The sequence below is a fragment of the Erythrolamprus reginae genome, unplaced genomic scaffold (genome assembly GCF_031021105.1).
Source record: "Erythrolamprus reginae isolate rEryReg1 unplaced genomic scaffold, rEryReg1.hap1 H_1, whole genome shotgun sequence".
Taxonomy (NCBI): Eukaryota; Metazoa; Chordata; class Lepidosauria; order Squamata; family Dipsadidae; genus Erythrolamprus; species Erythrolamprus reginae.
Genome location: NW_027248462.1, coordinates 434,737 through 451,668, shown reverse-complemented (window position 1 = coordinate 451,668; position 16,932 = coordinate 434,737). Strand labels below are relative to the sequence as shown.

Below are 16,932 nucleotides of genomic sequence, written 5' to 3'. Positions count from 1 at the left end.
CTCAAAACGACACTACAGAGCACTGCACACCAAGACAACTAGACACAAAAACAGTTTCCACCCAAACCCCATCACTCTGCTAAACAAATAATTCCCTTAATAGTGTCAAACTATTTACTAAGTCTGCAACACTATTACTACTCGTTTTTCTCATCATTCCTATCACCCATTCCCTCCCACTTATGACTGTATGATTGTAACTTGTTGCTTGTATCCTTAAGATTTTTATTAAAATTGATTGTTTCTTCATTACTTATTTGACCCCTATGACAATCATTAAGTGTTGTAATTCATGATTCTTGACAAATCTGTATTTTCTTTTATGTACACTGAGAGCATATGCACCAAAGACAAATTCCTTGTGTGTCCACACTTGGCCAATAAAATTATACTATTCTATTCTATCTATATCTGGGCACTGTTTAATAATTCTCTTCTTCTGCCAGGATAAAAAATTTAACCTGCTAAAGACTTTTGATTTTTTTTTTCCTGCATGCCAAATTTTCAAGAATACTGTACAGCTTAAGCACGTATGCCTTAGTCTAAGTTCAAATCTATAAAACATCTGGAATTTTACCATTGTCTGCCTCTAAAGTTAATATCACTATCTGCCTCTAAAGTTAATACGAAGCCATTCCTTCATTTTTCTTTTCTCTCCTGTTACCCTTTGTCTCTCTTGTACAATTTTCTAAATTAAGAGCACAATTCCCACTATTACATTCTGAGTACTTACCTCCCGCTATGACTCATCAACTTCTTTTGTTGCCTGCGACTTCGGTTGACTGAAACAAGAAAGGTTGACAGAGAACATTTCAAATACAGGCAGTCCTCAACTTCCAACAGAACATTTAGTGTAAGCTTTCGTAAGCTTCTGAAAACCCACCTTTGCTGCCAGGCATGGGGGAACTGAGATACTCTTTCCCCCTAGGCCTTTACAATTTTATGCATGGTATGTCTGTATGTATGTTTGGTTTTATAATAAGGGCTTTTAACTGTTTTAATATTGGATTGTTATATGCTGTTTTTATTACTGTTGTTAGCCGCCCCGAGTCTATGGAGACAGGCGGCATACAAATCAAATCAAATCAAATCAAATCAAATCAAATAATAAATAAATAAATAAATAAATAAATAAATAGTGACCTCTCATAATTGTAATGAAAAATGTGATTTATGACTACTTTTCACACTTCTGGTTGTTGCAGTCCCCATGGTCACGTGATCAAAGTTCTGATGCTTGGCAACTGTTCATACTTATGATGGTTGCTGTGTCCCAAGGTCATGTAATCCCCTTTTGTAACCTGACAAGCAAAGTCAATGGGGAAGCCATTTTCTTTTAACAGCCCTGTTAATAACTTAACAACTGCATTGATTCACTTAACAACTGTGGCAAGAAAGGTTGTAAAATGGGGCAAAACTCACTTAACACATGTCTCACTTAAGCCCATCGAGTCCAGCATTCTGTGTCACACAGTGGCCCACCAATTGTCCATGGGGATCTTGACCAGAAAGAGAAGGCAAAGCCCTCCCTTTCCCTTGACCCCCAACAAATGGTACCCAAAGGAATCCTGCCTGCCTCAACCAACATAGAGGCAGCATTTGGACATCTGTTTCAATAACCACCGATACACTGGGCATCCATGAATCTGTCTAACCCTGCCTTGAAGCTATCCAGACTGTCACGGCCTATGGTTGCCATAAATAAATAAAGGAACTTACAGCGTTTATGTTGCCTCTAAAATTCATATGACATTATTCCTTCATTTATTTTATTCAGCCTAAAATATCACCATTTGCTGAGGTCTCTCAGACATCTGACATAAAACATCAGAACGAGAGCTCAGGATATTAATTTTTTTAAAACAACTGTTAAAGTCAACAGTCAAAAGGCCTACTGGAGTCCTCAGTTTACCAGAGAGTTATTCCAAAATAATGAAATGGAAGTGTAAAAAAGAGGTGGGAACATACTACCACATATGGTGGAAATGTAACGAAGCAAAAAAATTCTGGATCTGAATTAGAATATGAATGGAATAAATACTGGGCTATAAAATTGAGATAAAACCGGAAATGTATTTATTAGACATAATTAGAGGCAAACACAGCAAAGAAAATTACTACTTAATAAATCACTTACTTACTGCTGCAAGATTAGCATATACACAAGTTTGGAAACAAGATAAGACTCCAAACAAAGAAACTGTGATTAAAAAAATATTAGACTCTGCCAAATTTAGCAAATTAACATATGAGATTCAAAACCAACAAAATAAGGACTATTACAAAGTGTGGGAAAAAATATACAACTGGGTGGAAATTAAGAAAAAGGAATAGTAAATAGAATTGTAAAAAATAAATCTTGTAAATATATCAATCATAAATGTTCAATGTTGTATTGTATGATGTCTAAATGTTTGTAAGTCAAACAAAATAAAATAAAAATGAATTTCAAAATAATGAAAGGAACTATGGAGGAGAGTCAACCTAGGTTCCTGTCAAACATTGCAAAGGATTAATCTCAAATAATTTCAACAATAGGCCTTTTTACGGCACCATCTCCTGCCGTATACCTCCCAGCGACCGATCAGAGCCCACAGGGTTGGCCTTCTCTGGATCCCGTTGACTAAGCTGTGTTGGTTGGCGGGCCCGTGGGGGAGGGCCTTCTCTGTGGCAGCCCTAGCTCTTATGATTCAACTATCCCCCAAGGTCCTTACCGCCCCAACCCTACTGGCTTTCTGAAAGGCCTTGAAAACCTGGTTCTGCCAGCAGGCCTCAGAGCCATGAGAACTGACATCCTTCAGTTCTGGCCTAGACATGATTTGACCAGTTATGTTTGACGGTATGATAATATTTAAGGATTTTATATTTTATTAATTGTTGTATTTAATCATTTTATATTGTTTTTATTCTTGCTATAAACCGCCCTGAGTCTCTCGAGAGTGGGCAGCATACAAATCTAATAAATAAATAAATAAACAAACAAAATTGTCCTATAGAGACATTATCTCCAGCCATTTAAGCTTCAAAAGTAATACAGGTAATCCTTGATTTACAACTGATCATTCAGCAACTATTTGGCACTAAAAAAAATGGGAGTTGTGATCTGTCCTTGCACTTATGACCATTACGATATCCTTAAAGTCATGTGATCAAAATTCAGGCACTTGGTAACTAACATATATTTGCCCTGATTGCAGCGAGACCATCTGATCACCAATCGCAACCATCCCAGCTTGCTTCTAACAAGCAAAAATCAACTGGGGGCAAGCTGGATTTACTTTTAAGTGCATTGTGATGCATTTAACAACTGCAGTGATTCACTTAACATTGTGGCAAAAAAAGTCTGTAAAATTGGGGTTGACTTAACAACTGCTTTGCTTAAAAATAAAAATTCTGGTCCCCGTTGTGGTCATAAATCAAGGACTACTCATAACCCAATGGGAAGAAATATTATCACTATCTGTATTGAGGGGATTAGATTTGATCTACAGGTACTCTTCCATTTACAACAGTTCATTTAATGACTGTTTGAAGTTACAACATCCCTTTAAAAAGTGACCTAGGACTGTTTTTCACACTTATAACCCAAGTCACATGGTCAAAATTCAAATGTTGCTAAATGACTCATACTTATGATGGTTGCAGTGTGTGGGGGTCATGTGATCCCCTTTTCTGATTTTTTTTGGGGGGAATAAGCAAAGTCAGTAGGGAATACAGGTTCACTAAACAACTATGTTACTAATTTAACAATTGCATTGATTCACATAACAACTGTGGAAAGAAAAGTCATAAAATGGGTCAAAACTCAACTAACAAAGGTCTCACAATTTGAACTCAATTGTCTACCTGTATTAATTTATTAGATTTAACTTATCAGACATAGCAGAATAAATTATAGGAAATATTTAACCATTCATTTCATGTATTAAGCTTCTGAATGTAAAGATACATACCTTGCCGGAACTTTACAAAGCAAAAAACGGAGCCAAGGCAAATAATCATGTATCCCGTTGCTACCGACCAAATCATCCAATGCCAAACAACTTTGACTGGGAGGGAGGGGAAATAAGAAAAAGATGTGATTAGGCCTTATTAAAACTCAATTCAATGATATTACTATTATTTATTATTATTATTATTATTATTTAAATATTTTTATTGATTTTCAAAAAGACAGACAAGGACATACAACACTAAACATTTAAGGAGCTACCATTGCTCCGCTTGCCGTAGAAGTCTAACTAATACAGAAATATAAAAAAACCTAACTGTAGTCAGATCAAAACAGAAATGCCACACATGTAAGTTATATTCTTGTTGAATTCAGCTCTATATTTATAATATTAAACTTATTAATTAAATTTCTTTATATTTTAAGATATTCTATACTTATACAAAAGGAAAAGGGAGAGATTATTAGTAATACAAAAGAAAAAGAAATGAAAGAATATACACGTCTGTTAGTTATACTATATACTATTTCATTCTATCTTATAGTTAATTGTTAATACCATTTTTAAAATTCCACCAGTCATATACTTTATTCCATATTTTATAAAATTCTGTTTCAGTTTGGTTATTTAAACGTTTGGTCATCATATCTAGTTCTGCACATTCTATGATTTTTTTAAATACTTCAATGTCTTTTGGTATTGTTGTTGTTGTTGTTATTATTATTATTATTATTATTATTATTATTATTATTATTTAGATTTGTATGCCGCACTTCTCCAAAGACTTTTATTACAAAAGCAAGAAGCAGGTTTTAGATAATGCACAGTGGATAAATCAATAATGCTATTAATGATTAAATAAAAACTGCAACCAATAAATACAAGTTCATATGCTTGACACTAAATCTGTTTGCATTCCTTCTATTTGAAAGAAGAAAAGATATATCTTCTAAGAAAGTGCCTGTTATGCCATTTCTTGTATTAAACATAGCGGTATTTTTTTAAAGAATTGAATACTGGTGGAATCCATTGGCCATCAATTTTTTAAAGTATGTTTTCACTTTGCACATTATAAATAAACATTATGCACTGAGCATTTCAGGTTTTCTAATTTTTTAATAAAGTCTCCTGTTTGGGGGACTGGATATTAGGCTTATAGGCTATTTCCACTCTTTTAGCACCTGATGAATTTTTAGATGCTAATGGAAAATCCGAGCACAGAATACCAATTCCAGCTACAGTGTCATTCATAGCTTGTTACCTGCCTGTATGACAAGGCAACAAATGTAAAGGAATAGTTCTAGGTTGAGGACTAACTGTATTTTTTTTTTTTTGGCAGATTTTAAACCTCTGTGATATATAGCTCTTAGTTAGTACTCCTTATAACAATACATTTACGTAATTTAAAATTGGCTTGTCAAAAAAAATATTGTTTTATCTAGATTTCTAATATGCTGTAAGCCGCCCTGAGTCTCAGGAGAAGAGCAGCACAGAAATCAATCACTCACTCAATCAATCAATCAAATAAATAAATAAATAAATAAATAAATAGTGTACAATATAACATTGAATGAATCAATGAATAAATCAATGAATGAATCAATGAATAAAATGTATATACGGTGTTAATTAAATAATGTAAGTTACTGTATAGAGAGCAGTGTTTCTCAAGCTTGACAACTTTAAGATGTGTGGACTTCAACTCCCAGAATTCCCCAGGTTGACAAACACTGGTTTATAGTGTAAGGAAAATGGCTTGATAGAAATTTGCAGGAACTGTGTTTTAGGCAAACAGTTTGAAGCATTTTAAAGTCCTAACATTTGGAAGCTTGCTCAGGCAGATATCTTTCTAATTCACATGAGTATAACAATCTAGGGGGTGGGAGAAATAAAATGAGACTTGCAAGATTCTCAATAAAAAGTAATATTAGGCTTCCTATAGAGTTATTTTCCCACTCTAGTCTTTAGACTGCCACTTGGAGAACTATTTTAGCATATGGAGCCTATAATCCTCTGTTTAGATGTAGATCAACAGTTTTCAATTAGTGGACATATGGCCCTCTGAAGACTTTAGTGCCAGTAGTGAAAAATATGTACCTGAGAGCCACAACATCTGCTGAGTGGCCACAAAAATGCAAAGTATATTATATTGCACATATTCAGTGATGGGCTCCTATAAGTATAGTCAGGTACACAGAATCAGTAAAAAAAAATATTGAATTTTTTTCCTTCTGGGCTTTGGGTATGTTCTTCCTATTACAGTAAATGAGGCTGAATGTGTATAATTTTGGAAGAGCTGTGTGTGTGTGTACATACACATACAGTTTATATAGTAGATAATGTATATTTTTGTGTGCCTTTGTGTAATATGTGTGTACACATATGGCAATATATACATAGAATTATATAGTATATTTTGGATGTTCAGTAATAGTAAATAGATAGGGAAATTGTACCTCTTTGAGGCGAGGAGAGGCCAGGCACCCTAACCCTTGACATGAGTGATATCAAGTTGGCCAACTTTAAGACAGTCATATGACCTTTAATCCACCCTAGTCACATGGCCAGTAAGCCACACCCACAAAATAAGCCACTCCCACAGTGCGGTAGTAAAAAAATTGCAGCCCTTCACTGCACATATTGTATTATTGATGTCAGTAAATACACCAGTTATTGTCCTGCGTTTGTATTCAGTAATGTGACAATGATGAGGAGAGGGTGGTAGCACCACAGGAGAAAAATGAGGTTGGAAGGGGGGCATTAGATTAAAAAAAAAAGATTGAGAAACTCAGATCTATATTATAGTTTCTAGAGACTGGTTTATAATTTTTTCAAAAACAACACGATTTTTTAAAAACAACATCCTAAATAATTCCTTTGGATTTTATAAACCTGATGGCATTTTTAAGTTTATACTAACTTATATCCAAACACATCTTTCCCTCCTACTTAGAGCCGCACCTGTTTTTGCTATCACCTCTAGCTGAAAATAGCGTGTCTGGTTTTTCCATTGGCAAGAATAGTTCCCAGCATCTTCAAAGGTTACTCTTGAGAAGATCAAAGAAACAAGACTAGCATTCATATTCAGTGAGTAGCGCACGGAACGTCGTATTGTCATATTAATCAGAACTATATTTTGATCTGATGAATCATGCTGAATCCAGAGCAGTGTTCCCTCTGTCCAATTTCTATGCACTGGGGCATCACAAGAAAAATATTCAGGATCCATTGCTGAATGAGGCAGGTCTTTCTGGAGTGCTACGGCAAAAAGAAAGGGACAATTTTACATTAATTCCAGTTATGAAACCTGAAGACATTTTAAATTCTAGAGGCACTTTGGATACACTTCAGATAGCTCAGAAATTTAAAGAGTAACAATTCTGTTTTGAAGAAGCTTTAATTTTCCATTAAAAAAAAAACAACTGAAATTAAAATACTTGTAAGGTTCATTCCATGGCACCGGACCAGATTATCTCAGGGACCGCCTTCTGCTGCACAAATCCCAGTTAGGTCCCACACAGTAGGTCTTCTCTGGGTCCCGTCAACTAAACAATGTCGCTTGGTGGGACCCAGGGGAAGAGCCTTCTGTGTGGCGGCCCCAGCCCTCTGGAACCAACTCCCCCCAGAGATTAGAATTGCCCCCACCCTCCTTGCCTTTTGTAAGCTCCTTAAAACCCACCTCTGCCACCAGGCATGGGGGAATTGAGATACCCTTTCCCCCTGGGCCTTTACAATTTCATGTGTGGTATGTCTGTATGTATGTTTGGTTTTTTATATTAATGGGGTTTTTAAATCATTTTTAGTATTTATTGGATTATTATTGTACATTGTTTTATTACTGTTGTTAACCGCCCCGAGTCTCCAGAGAGGGGTGGCATACAAATCCAATGAATAAATGAATGAATGAATGGATGAATGGATGAATGAATGAATGAATGAATGAATGAATGAATGAATGAATGATATTTTTATGTGTCCTATGTCACCTTCATGCAATAGACAGACTTTTCAACCTTTAGGAATATTTTATTTTGGTTACAAAAATGTGATCACATTCAGGCCAAAAAAAAAGAAAATCCATTGAAAATTATCACCATCTATTGAATTTGATTATACAGATGTTTGCAATCTGAGCTATGGCAGTTTATTTCTCCACTTAAATAATGCCAATTCCACTCACAGATGCTATTTATTATTTATTTTATTATTATTATTATTTATTAGATTTGTATGCCGCCCCTCTCCGCAGATTCGGGGCGGCATACAAATCTAATAAATAATAATAATAAACTAAATAATAAATAGCATCTGTGAGTGGAATTGGCATTTGCTATTCAATTATTTCCCATTGCTTATCACTCTTTAGTAATTAAAGGAATTATCTTCCATCTTCTAACCTTTCATTCCAGAGGTGAGTTGCTCCTGGTTCGGACCCGTTCTATAGAACTGGTAGCGGGAATTCCTCCCCCTCACTCGCTGAACTGGGAGTGATCACTGGCTGGCCACTCTCCCAAACTGGTTCTCGCGGCGGCGCCATTTTGTTTTTGGCTTTTGTGCATGCAATATGTCCTACTTGTTAATGACTACTTCATCTTCAAGCACAATACACAAGCACATAATAGATACAAACTTAAGGTAAACCGCTCCAAACTCAACTTCAGAAAATGTGACTTCAGCAACAGAGTGGTCAATGCCTGGAATGCACTACCTGAGTCCAGTGTTCCCTCTAATTTTTTTTGGGGGGGGGCGGAAAAGTATAGTGTCTGAGCGGCAGTCTCTTCAGGACTGGGCGGCACAGAAATAATAAATAAATAAATAAACAAACAAATAAAAAACCCACCCTGTTTTGCCTCAGAGAATTTCAAAATAAAATACTGTACTGTGTGTCTATAACAGTGAGCTCATAATAGGGCAACTCTATCAGTATCAAAATGCCACTTAAATAGTTGAGCTACTTTCAAACTAGATTTTGATTTTCTTTCTCTTACTCCCATTCTTTTTCTTTCTCTTTTCCTTCCTCTCTTTTTTTCTATCTGTTTCTCTCTCTTCCTCTCTTCCTCTCTCTCTCCTTCCCTCTCACTCTTTCCCTCTCGGCTTCTGGGCAGGTTTGGAAAACTCTGAGTTGATGATGATTTTTAAGTGAGCAATGGCTCACTGCTCAGCTTAGAGGGAACTATGCCTGAGTCTGTGGTTTCTTCCCCCAACCTCCAAATTTTTACCTTTAGACTATCTACTGTTAATCTCATCCCATTCCTAAGAGGCCTGAAAGAGGTGCACTAACGTGCCTACCGTCCCTTTCCTAATGTCCCCATGTATTGGTAACCATGTCATGTATTGATCGCTATGTTAATGCATTCATGTATTCACAATGTTTTTGCTTTATCCGTAATCTCATATATTCTTTACAAATAAAAGTAAATAAAAATAAATAATAAAAATAAACAATTAAACAATATTAGTTTGGGGAGGGGGAAGACAACCACTTACCTCGATATATGGATTACAAACCTAAATCTTACCAAACACGAATTCATGTAAATCACCTCACACTATTTCCAATCCCATACAAATTTATACTTCTTCCCAATTCATTTTAGTCATCGCCTTGCCCATGTGGTAATAAAAAGATTCCCCAATGAAAAATGCTCTAATTCGGCCTTATGTGAGGTGAAATCATCTAATGCTAGAGTAGCAGGAAGCAGTGTTCCTTCTAATTTTTTGGGGGGGGCGGAAAATTATAGTGTCTGAGAAGCAGTCCCTTTGGGACTGGGCGGCACAGAAATAATAAATAAATAAATAAATGAATGAATGAATAAACAAACAAATAATGAATGAATGAACGAACGAACAAACAAACAAACAAACAAACAAACAAACAAATAAAAAACCCACTCTGTTTTGCCTCAGAGAATTTCAAAATAAAATACTGTACTGTGTGTCTATAACAGTGAACTCATAATAGGGCAACTCTATCAATATCAAAATGCCACTTAAATAGTTGAGCTAGTTTCAAACTAGATTTTGACTTTCTTTCTCTCTTCCTTACTCCCATTCTTTTTCTTTTTCTTTTCCTTCCTCTCTTTTTTCCTATCTGTTTCTCTCTCTTCCTCTCTCTCTCCTTCCCGCTCACTCTTTCCCTCTTGGCTTCTGGGCAGGTTTGGAAAACTCTGAGTTGATGATGATTTTTAAGTGAGCGATTGCTCACTGCTCAGCTTAGAGGGAACTATGGCAGGAAGGAGTGAAAACACTGATGAGTCCTTGCAGAGAAGGAATCCTTGGAGACTCCACCATCACCCCATCTTGGAATTCCTGAAGACTTCATCTGGCTGTTCTCTTGTAATTAGCTAGGGGATTATAAAGAAGCAACTCTGATCAACTCACTGTGTGCTTCTGCTTCCTTGTGGCTGACGTAAGGGAAAGAGCTGTTTGCATCTGAAAAATTGGCAGTACGATCTTCATAGTTTTCTTTCTCATAGGCTTTCATTTTCTCTTGGATGTTATCAGAGTCATCTCCACCTGGAAAAAATAGCTCCAGATAAACCGTCCAAAGTCATTGGAAATGGGTGGCATATAAATTTGATGAATGATTATTATGCTTCATTGAACAATTACTAATATGTAATTAGATTGAAGTTGGCATTTTTAGCCATCTATTGAGTCCTTACCAAATACCTGGAATAGGCAGATGTTATTATTATTTACTTGGGCCACATTTTTTTAGTACAGAAAATCTTTTCCCAGCCAAACATCTTTCTCTTCTATCCTTCTAATTATGTTTCCTTAAGTGGCCCCCTATGCGTGTGTTGGACTGTTATGTTCACCTTATCCTATAATCATTTATTTATTTTATTTATTTATTAGATTTGTATGCCGCCCCTCTCTGAAGACTCGGGGCGGCTAACAACAATAAAAAAGACAATGTAAACAAATCTAATATTAAAAATAATCTTTAAAAAACCCAATTTAAAGAACCAATTATACATACAAGCATACCATGCATAAATTCTATAAGCCAAGGGAGAAGGGAAAATTTCAATTCCCCCATGTCTGACGACAGAGGTGAGTTTTAAGGAGCTTGCAAAAGGCAAGGAGGGTGGGGGCAACTCTGATATCTGGGGGGAGCTGGTTCCAGAGGGTCGGGGCCGCCACAGAGAAGGCTCTTCTCCTGGGTCCTGCCAAATGACATTGCTTAGTCGACAGGACCCAGAGAAGGCCAACTCTGTGGGACCTAACCGGTCGCTGGGATTCATGCGGCAGAAGGCCGCATCTACTCATCCACAATCAAAAGATTTTATTTTAGCCTTACAGACTGAAAGGCAAAGTATTATGGGATATAGTCTTAATTTGTGCATGGCATTGTCAATAACAGCAATACTGTCTGAGCCAGTGATGGCGAACCTTTATTTCCTTGAGTGTCGAAAGAACGTGTATGCGCATGTGTGACTGCCCACACCTGTAGATTATTATCAATTATTGCAATGATATGCACACATATATTGCGAATAAAGCATTTCATTATTCTGAATTATTTAAAGCATAAAAATTATTATATATCTAAGGAAAACGTTACATGCTTGTCTGGCTAACAACAAAGGTCAAACCAACCATGATTGGATTAAAGAAGCTAGGTGCTGGACAGAGACAACTCACCCCTCTTGATTAAGTTTAAGGAAATAATTGTCTAAGTTTATGTTGACTTTAGGTAATTGAAGTCCTTCTGTTTGTCTGGTTAATTAAAATGCTCTCCTGTTTATTTAGCTATCTTTGTATTCTGACAGTATGTCACATATTAACTATTTATGTTGTAACTAGGTTAAGTTAAGAATTAATGTTTTATATTTGTACACACAAGAAACTGATTATAAAAGAACTTGCAAGTCCAGATTCATGACACACAGCATGATCCCAGAGAGAGGGAGAACTTGCTTCTCAATATGAGACAGCTCTGGTCAGCCCAGAGAGATATTTCCAACATGGGCAAAACATTCTAGAAACCATGTGTCTGTGTCTGTGATTTCCACATTTCTACACACACCCATAATTCAATGCCTAGGGAGGGTGGAAACAGCTTCCCATACCTCTCAGAGAACCTCTGGAGGCCGGAAACAGCCTGTTTCCCAACTTGGGCCAAGTAGGATCATATTTCTCCCTCCTCAGGCTCCAAAGGCTTCCCTGGAGCCAGGGGAGGGTAAAAACGGCTTTCCCCATCCCTCCGGAGGCTCTCTGGAAGCCAAAATTGCCCTCCCAGAGCCTCCGAGAAAGCCAAAAATCAACTGGCTGGCACACCCATTGGAGCTAATCTAGGGCAACGTCTCACGTGCCAGCAGATATGGTTTCACGTGCCACCTCTGGCACCTGTGCCATAGGTTTGCCATCACTCATCTAAGCAATTATGATAATAATTCTTCTTACATTTGTTTATTATTAAATATACCTTTCTTCCAGGAGATTCCATACAGAAATTCAAGTTTTCCCTATTAAAATCGGCTCTGGGAGATTGGGTTGGATTGGGAAGGAGACGGCTTAATTGGTCCCAAGACAGTTTAGCTAGATTCTTTTGCTGAGGGAAGACTTTAACCTGGGTGTCCTTGGTCCTAGCCAATCAATGTAACTAGCATATCGTGTTGGCTTTTCTTTTTCTTGTTTCTTCTGTAGTAGAACATCTACCATATTTTCTGAACACCTGTGACTAATTTGAAGGCAATAATGTTACTTTCTACATTGTCCTACCTAGATGCTTTTCTTCCTGGATTTATCCCAAATGGGGTCTTGACTGATTTAGACTATAATCCTAGTCATCCCCCAGCCAGCAGGGTCAATGTGACTAGGGATGGTGGAAGTTCAAAGTGAGGGGTGGTGGGAGCAAGGGAGAACAGTCAATTCTGTAACTACTTTTCATAAATTACAATACTTACTGGTTCTATTTGGAAGCAGATGGTGGGTTCCTGACTGGCCATTCCAATTACAGGTAAACCAAGTGGTATTTTGCACAACAGTTCTGTAGATTGACAAGCCCCACATAGCATTAAGTCTTGCCTCTGGATGGTGGTACCCCACATTTACATACAGCAATTCATTCCTTTTTGGACCAAGCCAGACCAGATATAAATCACTTGAAGTCAGATTGGGATCCAGATTGCAGGACAAAGAAACTTTCTGGGATTCTGGAATGTGAGATATAATTATTAAAACTTCCTTTTCTTTCTAGGAGCATTTTTTTTCCTGATTAGTGTTTACTTCTTCATCACAATGAAGTGTTCAACAAGTCAAATAAAAATAACAATTCTTTCAAAACAAAATAAATTAATAATAACATTTAAACTCTAATTGTTAAAATTAATTCAAAAAGGAAAATTTTCAGTTAAGTTTCTCAAAAAGAATTCAGTTCTATATTTAAAATGTAGTCAATTTAAAAAAAAAACAAGCTAGAATAAGGTTCAAAGGACAAATGGAGCAATTTGCATAGCTTTTAAAAATTAATAATATCTAAAATAATGCTGGGTTTGTTTTTTTGTTCCAAATTTGATAGTACCTGATGGTTTCCAAAACTGAATTTTAGATCTTCAAATTTTTCTGAAAATGGCCTAAAGTAATATAGAATATTATCTATATACTGCATTAAAAAAAACCAGATCTACAACCTAAAATACCTGACATAACAGGAAAAATGGGAGTGATAAGAAATGCAAACAAACCTAGATTTTTAAAAAATCTCAACCTTTCTACTTGCAAGCTTCAGAAATTTGGTTTGGCAAAGGAAAAAAAGGACACACATTGTTTCTGTAAAGTTTTACTTCTACACTGTTGACTTTCTCAAAATATACCTACCTGTTAGTCTGAAATCTGTTATCAACTAAGCTTCCAGTTTTCAACCATCTACAAGACCCACCTGTGACCTGGATCACTTGCAAAGTTTCTTTGGGTGTTTCAGTGGCCGCTGTCCATTGGTAATGGTAGGAGAGCCATAAGAGAATCAGGTAGCACAGAACGGGGCCCATAATTGCCTTCTTCCTGCTAGCTAAAAGAAGGCTCAAGCAAACCTAAAGAAACAGCCACACCAGCAACAGTTTTAGAAAAAAGAGACTGCTCTGAAGCGTGAATTCTTCATTAAACTCCCCTGAGAGCTGAATGGTCGCCCCAAGGGAGAAGAGAAAAAGTAGCGAAATAATTCCACCAAGCTCACGGTAATTGAGAGTGTAAACTTTAGCGCCTAATGTCTATGCAAAGTTTACTTCTGTATTTAACATCTTTTGTACGTTCAAACAAGCCACGGTGGCCTCTTTAGGAACTAAGGGTCTGAGTTCCCAGGCCTGTACATATCGTCTCTTGGGTTTGTTTTTTTTCCCTTCCTTGAGGTAAATATTGATCTTAAATAAACTTTGAAAAAATTGGGGCATTGCACTTTCAGTTGGGTTCTCTAAAGCAGGGAGAGGTCAAAACGAAACAGAAATCTTTATTAAGGTTGTTCACATTAGTGTATTTGATGAGATAATCAGGAAAGACTTAATGAACTCAATCTGTATAGCCTGGAGGACAGAAGGGAGAAAATATTATTTTACTGAAAGAGTAGTAGATACTTGGAACAAACATCTAGCAGACGTGGTTGGTAACTCCACAGTAATTGAATTTATTTATTTATTTATTCATTTATTCATTCATTCATTCATTTATTTATTATTAGAGTTGAAAGAGACCATGAAGGCCATTGAGTTCAACCCCTTGCCCAAGCAGGAACCCTATAGTACACCAGCCAAGTGGCAGTTCAATCTTCTCTTTAAAATGTCTAGAGTGTTGGAGTTCACAACGTCCGCTGGTAGGTTGCTCCATTGGTTGATCACTCTGACCGTCAGGAAGTTCCTCCTTATCTCCATGTTGAATCTCTCCTTGGTCAGCTTCCAGCCGTTGTTCCTCGTCCGGCCCTCTGGTGTCCTGAAGAATAAAGTGATCCCCTCCTCTCTGTGGCAACCCCTCGTATTCTTGTAGACTGCTATCATGTCCGCTCTGGCCCTCCTTTTCTCTAGGCTATCCATGCCCAGTTCCCTCAGTCTCTCTTCGTAAGTCTTGGTTTCCAATCCCTTAATCATCTTGGTTGCTCTTTTTTGCACCTTCTCCAGAGTTTCAATGTCTCTTTTGAAGTGTGGTGACCAGAACTAAATACAGTACTCCAGGTGTGGTCGGACCAGGGCATAGTAGAGTGGTACTAAGACTTCCCTGGTCTTGGAGTGTATTCCCCTGTTGATGCAGCTTAGGATTGTGTTGACTTTTTAGCTGCTGCTGCACATTGTTGGCTCATGTTTAGTTGATTGTCCACCAAGACTCCTTAAACATGCCTGGGATAAACATATATCCACCCTAAGATGAAATACAGGAAATAGTATAAGGGCACACTAGACAGACCATGAGGTCTTTTTCTGCCATCAATCTTCTATGTTTCTATGTTTCTATAATTATTAATTATAGCATATACAGTGATCCCTCGATCATCGCGAGGGTTCCGTTCCAGGACCCCTCGCGATGATCGATTTTTCGCGAAGTAGCGGTGCGGAAGTAAAAACACCATCTGCGCATGCGCAGATGGTGTTTTTACTTCCACCGCCGCCCGCCCTTCGCCCGCCGTTGCCAGCTCCGCTTCCCAGCTGGGAAGCGGAACTGGGGTGTCCCGAAGCACGCGCGCGCCGCCCGCCATTGCCAGCTCCGCTTCCCAGCTGGGAAGCGGAGCTGGGGTGTCCGCAAGCGCACGCGCACCGCACGCCCGCCCACACCGTTGCTGGGGCCACTTCCCTGGGGTTTCCCGCGCGCGTGCCGCCCGCCCGCCCGCCCACGCCGTTGCTCGCGCCGCCACTGGGGTCTTACCGGGACAAGAGGGGGAAGACCCAGGGAAGCCTCTGCCCGGCGGGGAAACTCCACCATCTACGCATGCGTGGAAGGGCACGCATGCGCAGATGGTGGAGTTTACTTCCGGGTTGAAAACTCGCGGTATAGCGTTTCGCAATACTCGAGATCGCGAAACTCGAGGGATCACTGTAATTTAAAACAGCATTTTTACTTCGAATGTTTATCCTTTCAAACTGTCCATTCATAAAATATTAGTTTCTCTCTTTATAATCATGGTAGTCATTGCAGCGATAGGAATTTTAGGGACATTCTAGCACAGTGATGGCGATTCCTTGGATGCCAAAAGAGTGTGTGTGCGTGCTATTGTGCATGCACGAGTGCCCATACCCATAATTCAATGCCTGGGAAGAGCGAAAACAGCTTTCCCCGCCCCCACGGATGCCCTCTGGAGGCCAGAAATGCCCTGTTTCCCAACTTTTGATGGGCCCAGGATGCTCATGTTTCACCCTCCCCAGACTTCAAAGTCTTCCCTGGAGCCGGAGCAGGCTAAAAACACCTCCCCTATCCCCCACAGAAGCCAAAACACCTCCTAGAGCCTCTGTGTGAGCAAAAAATCACCTGGCTGGCACACACATGCACGTTGGAGCTGAGCTAGGGCAATAGCCTGCATGCCAGCAGATATGGCTCCGCGTGCCACCTGTGGCCATCACTGTTCTTTTCCAGTTTCCAACTGTTTCAATTCCCATAATCCTCATCATTGACCATTCTGGCTGTGAAATTTTAAGATTTAAAATACACACAAAAGGTAAATGATCAAAGTTGGGAAAACAATTTTAAGACCAGGTAAAATCCATTTGATGCTACTCACCCTTCCAAAGAAATCAGATGCAAGTGAGATCAATAGATAGATAGATAGATAGATAGATAGATAGATAGATAGACAGACAGACAGACAGACAGACAGACAGACAGACAGACAGACAGACAGACAGACAGACAGAGTGTGGGGGTATGGACATGTGGTACGGATTGGATTCTCAAAAGATGAGTGTTAAGAAAACACCAGGAAACTCATAATTCATAACAATTTGTTAACATGTACCCTAAACTTATGGTATAAGATTATTTTTGTTGTTGTTGTTGT

At 38.2% G+C, this 16,932-nt stretch overlaps 1 protein-coding gene across 1 annotated transcript in view; it reads right to left on the bottom strand.

Moving 5' to 3' along the window:
- The window catches only part of LOC139155324 (B-lymphocyte antigen CD19-like), a 43,424-nt gene extending 29,472 nt beyond the window's left edge, over positions 1–13,952 (bottom strand). The window contains exons 1-6 of the mRNA XM_070730450.1: positions 13,843–13,952; positions 12,869–13,117; positions 10,335–10,469; positions 6,915–7,211; positions 3,954–4,043; positions 734–782 (exon numbers count right to left, since the gene is read on the bottom strand). Coding sequence (XP_070586551.1) covers positions 734–782; positions 3,954–4,043; positions 6,915–7,211; positions 10,335–10,469; positions 12,869–13,117; positions 13,843–13,951 — 929 coding nt within the window. The 5' untranslated portion in view covers position 13,952. The remainder of the gene's footprint in view (positions 1–733; positions 783–3,953; positions 4,044–6,914; positions 7,212–10,334; positions 10,470–12,868; positions 13,118–13,842) is intronic.
- Positions 13,953–16,932: the final 2,980 nt, after the last annotated feature.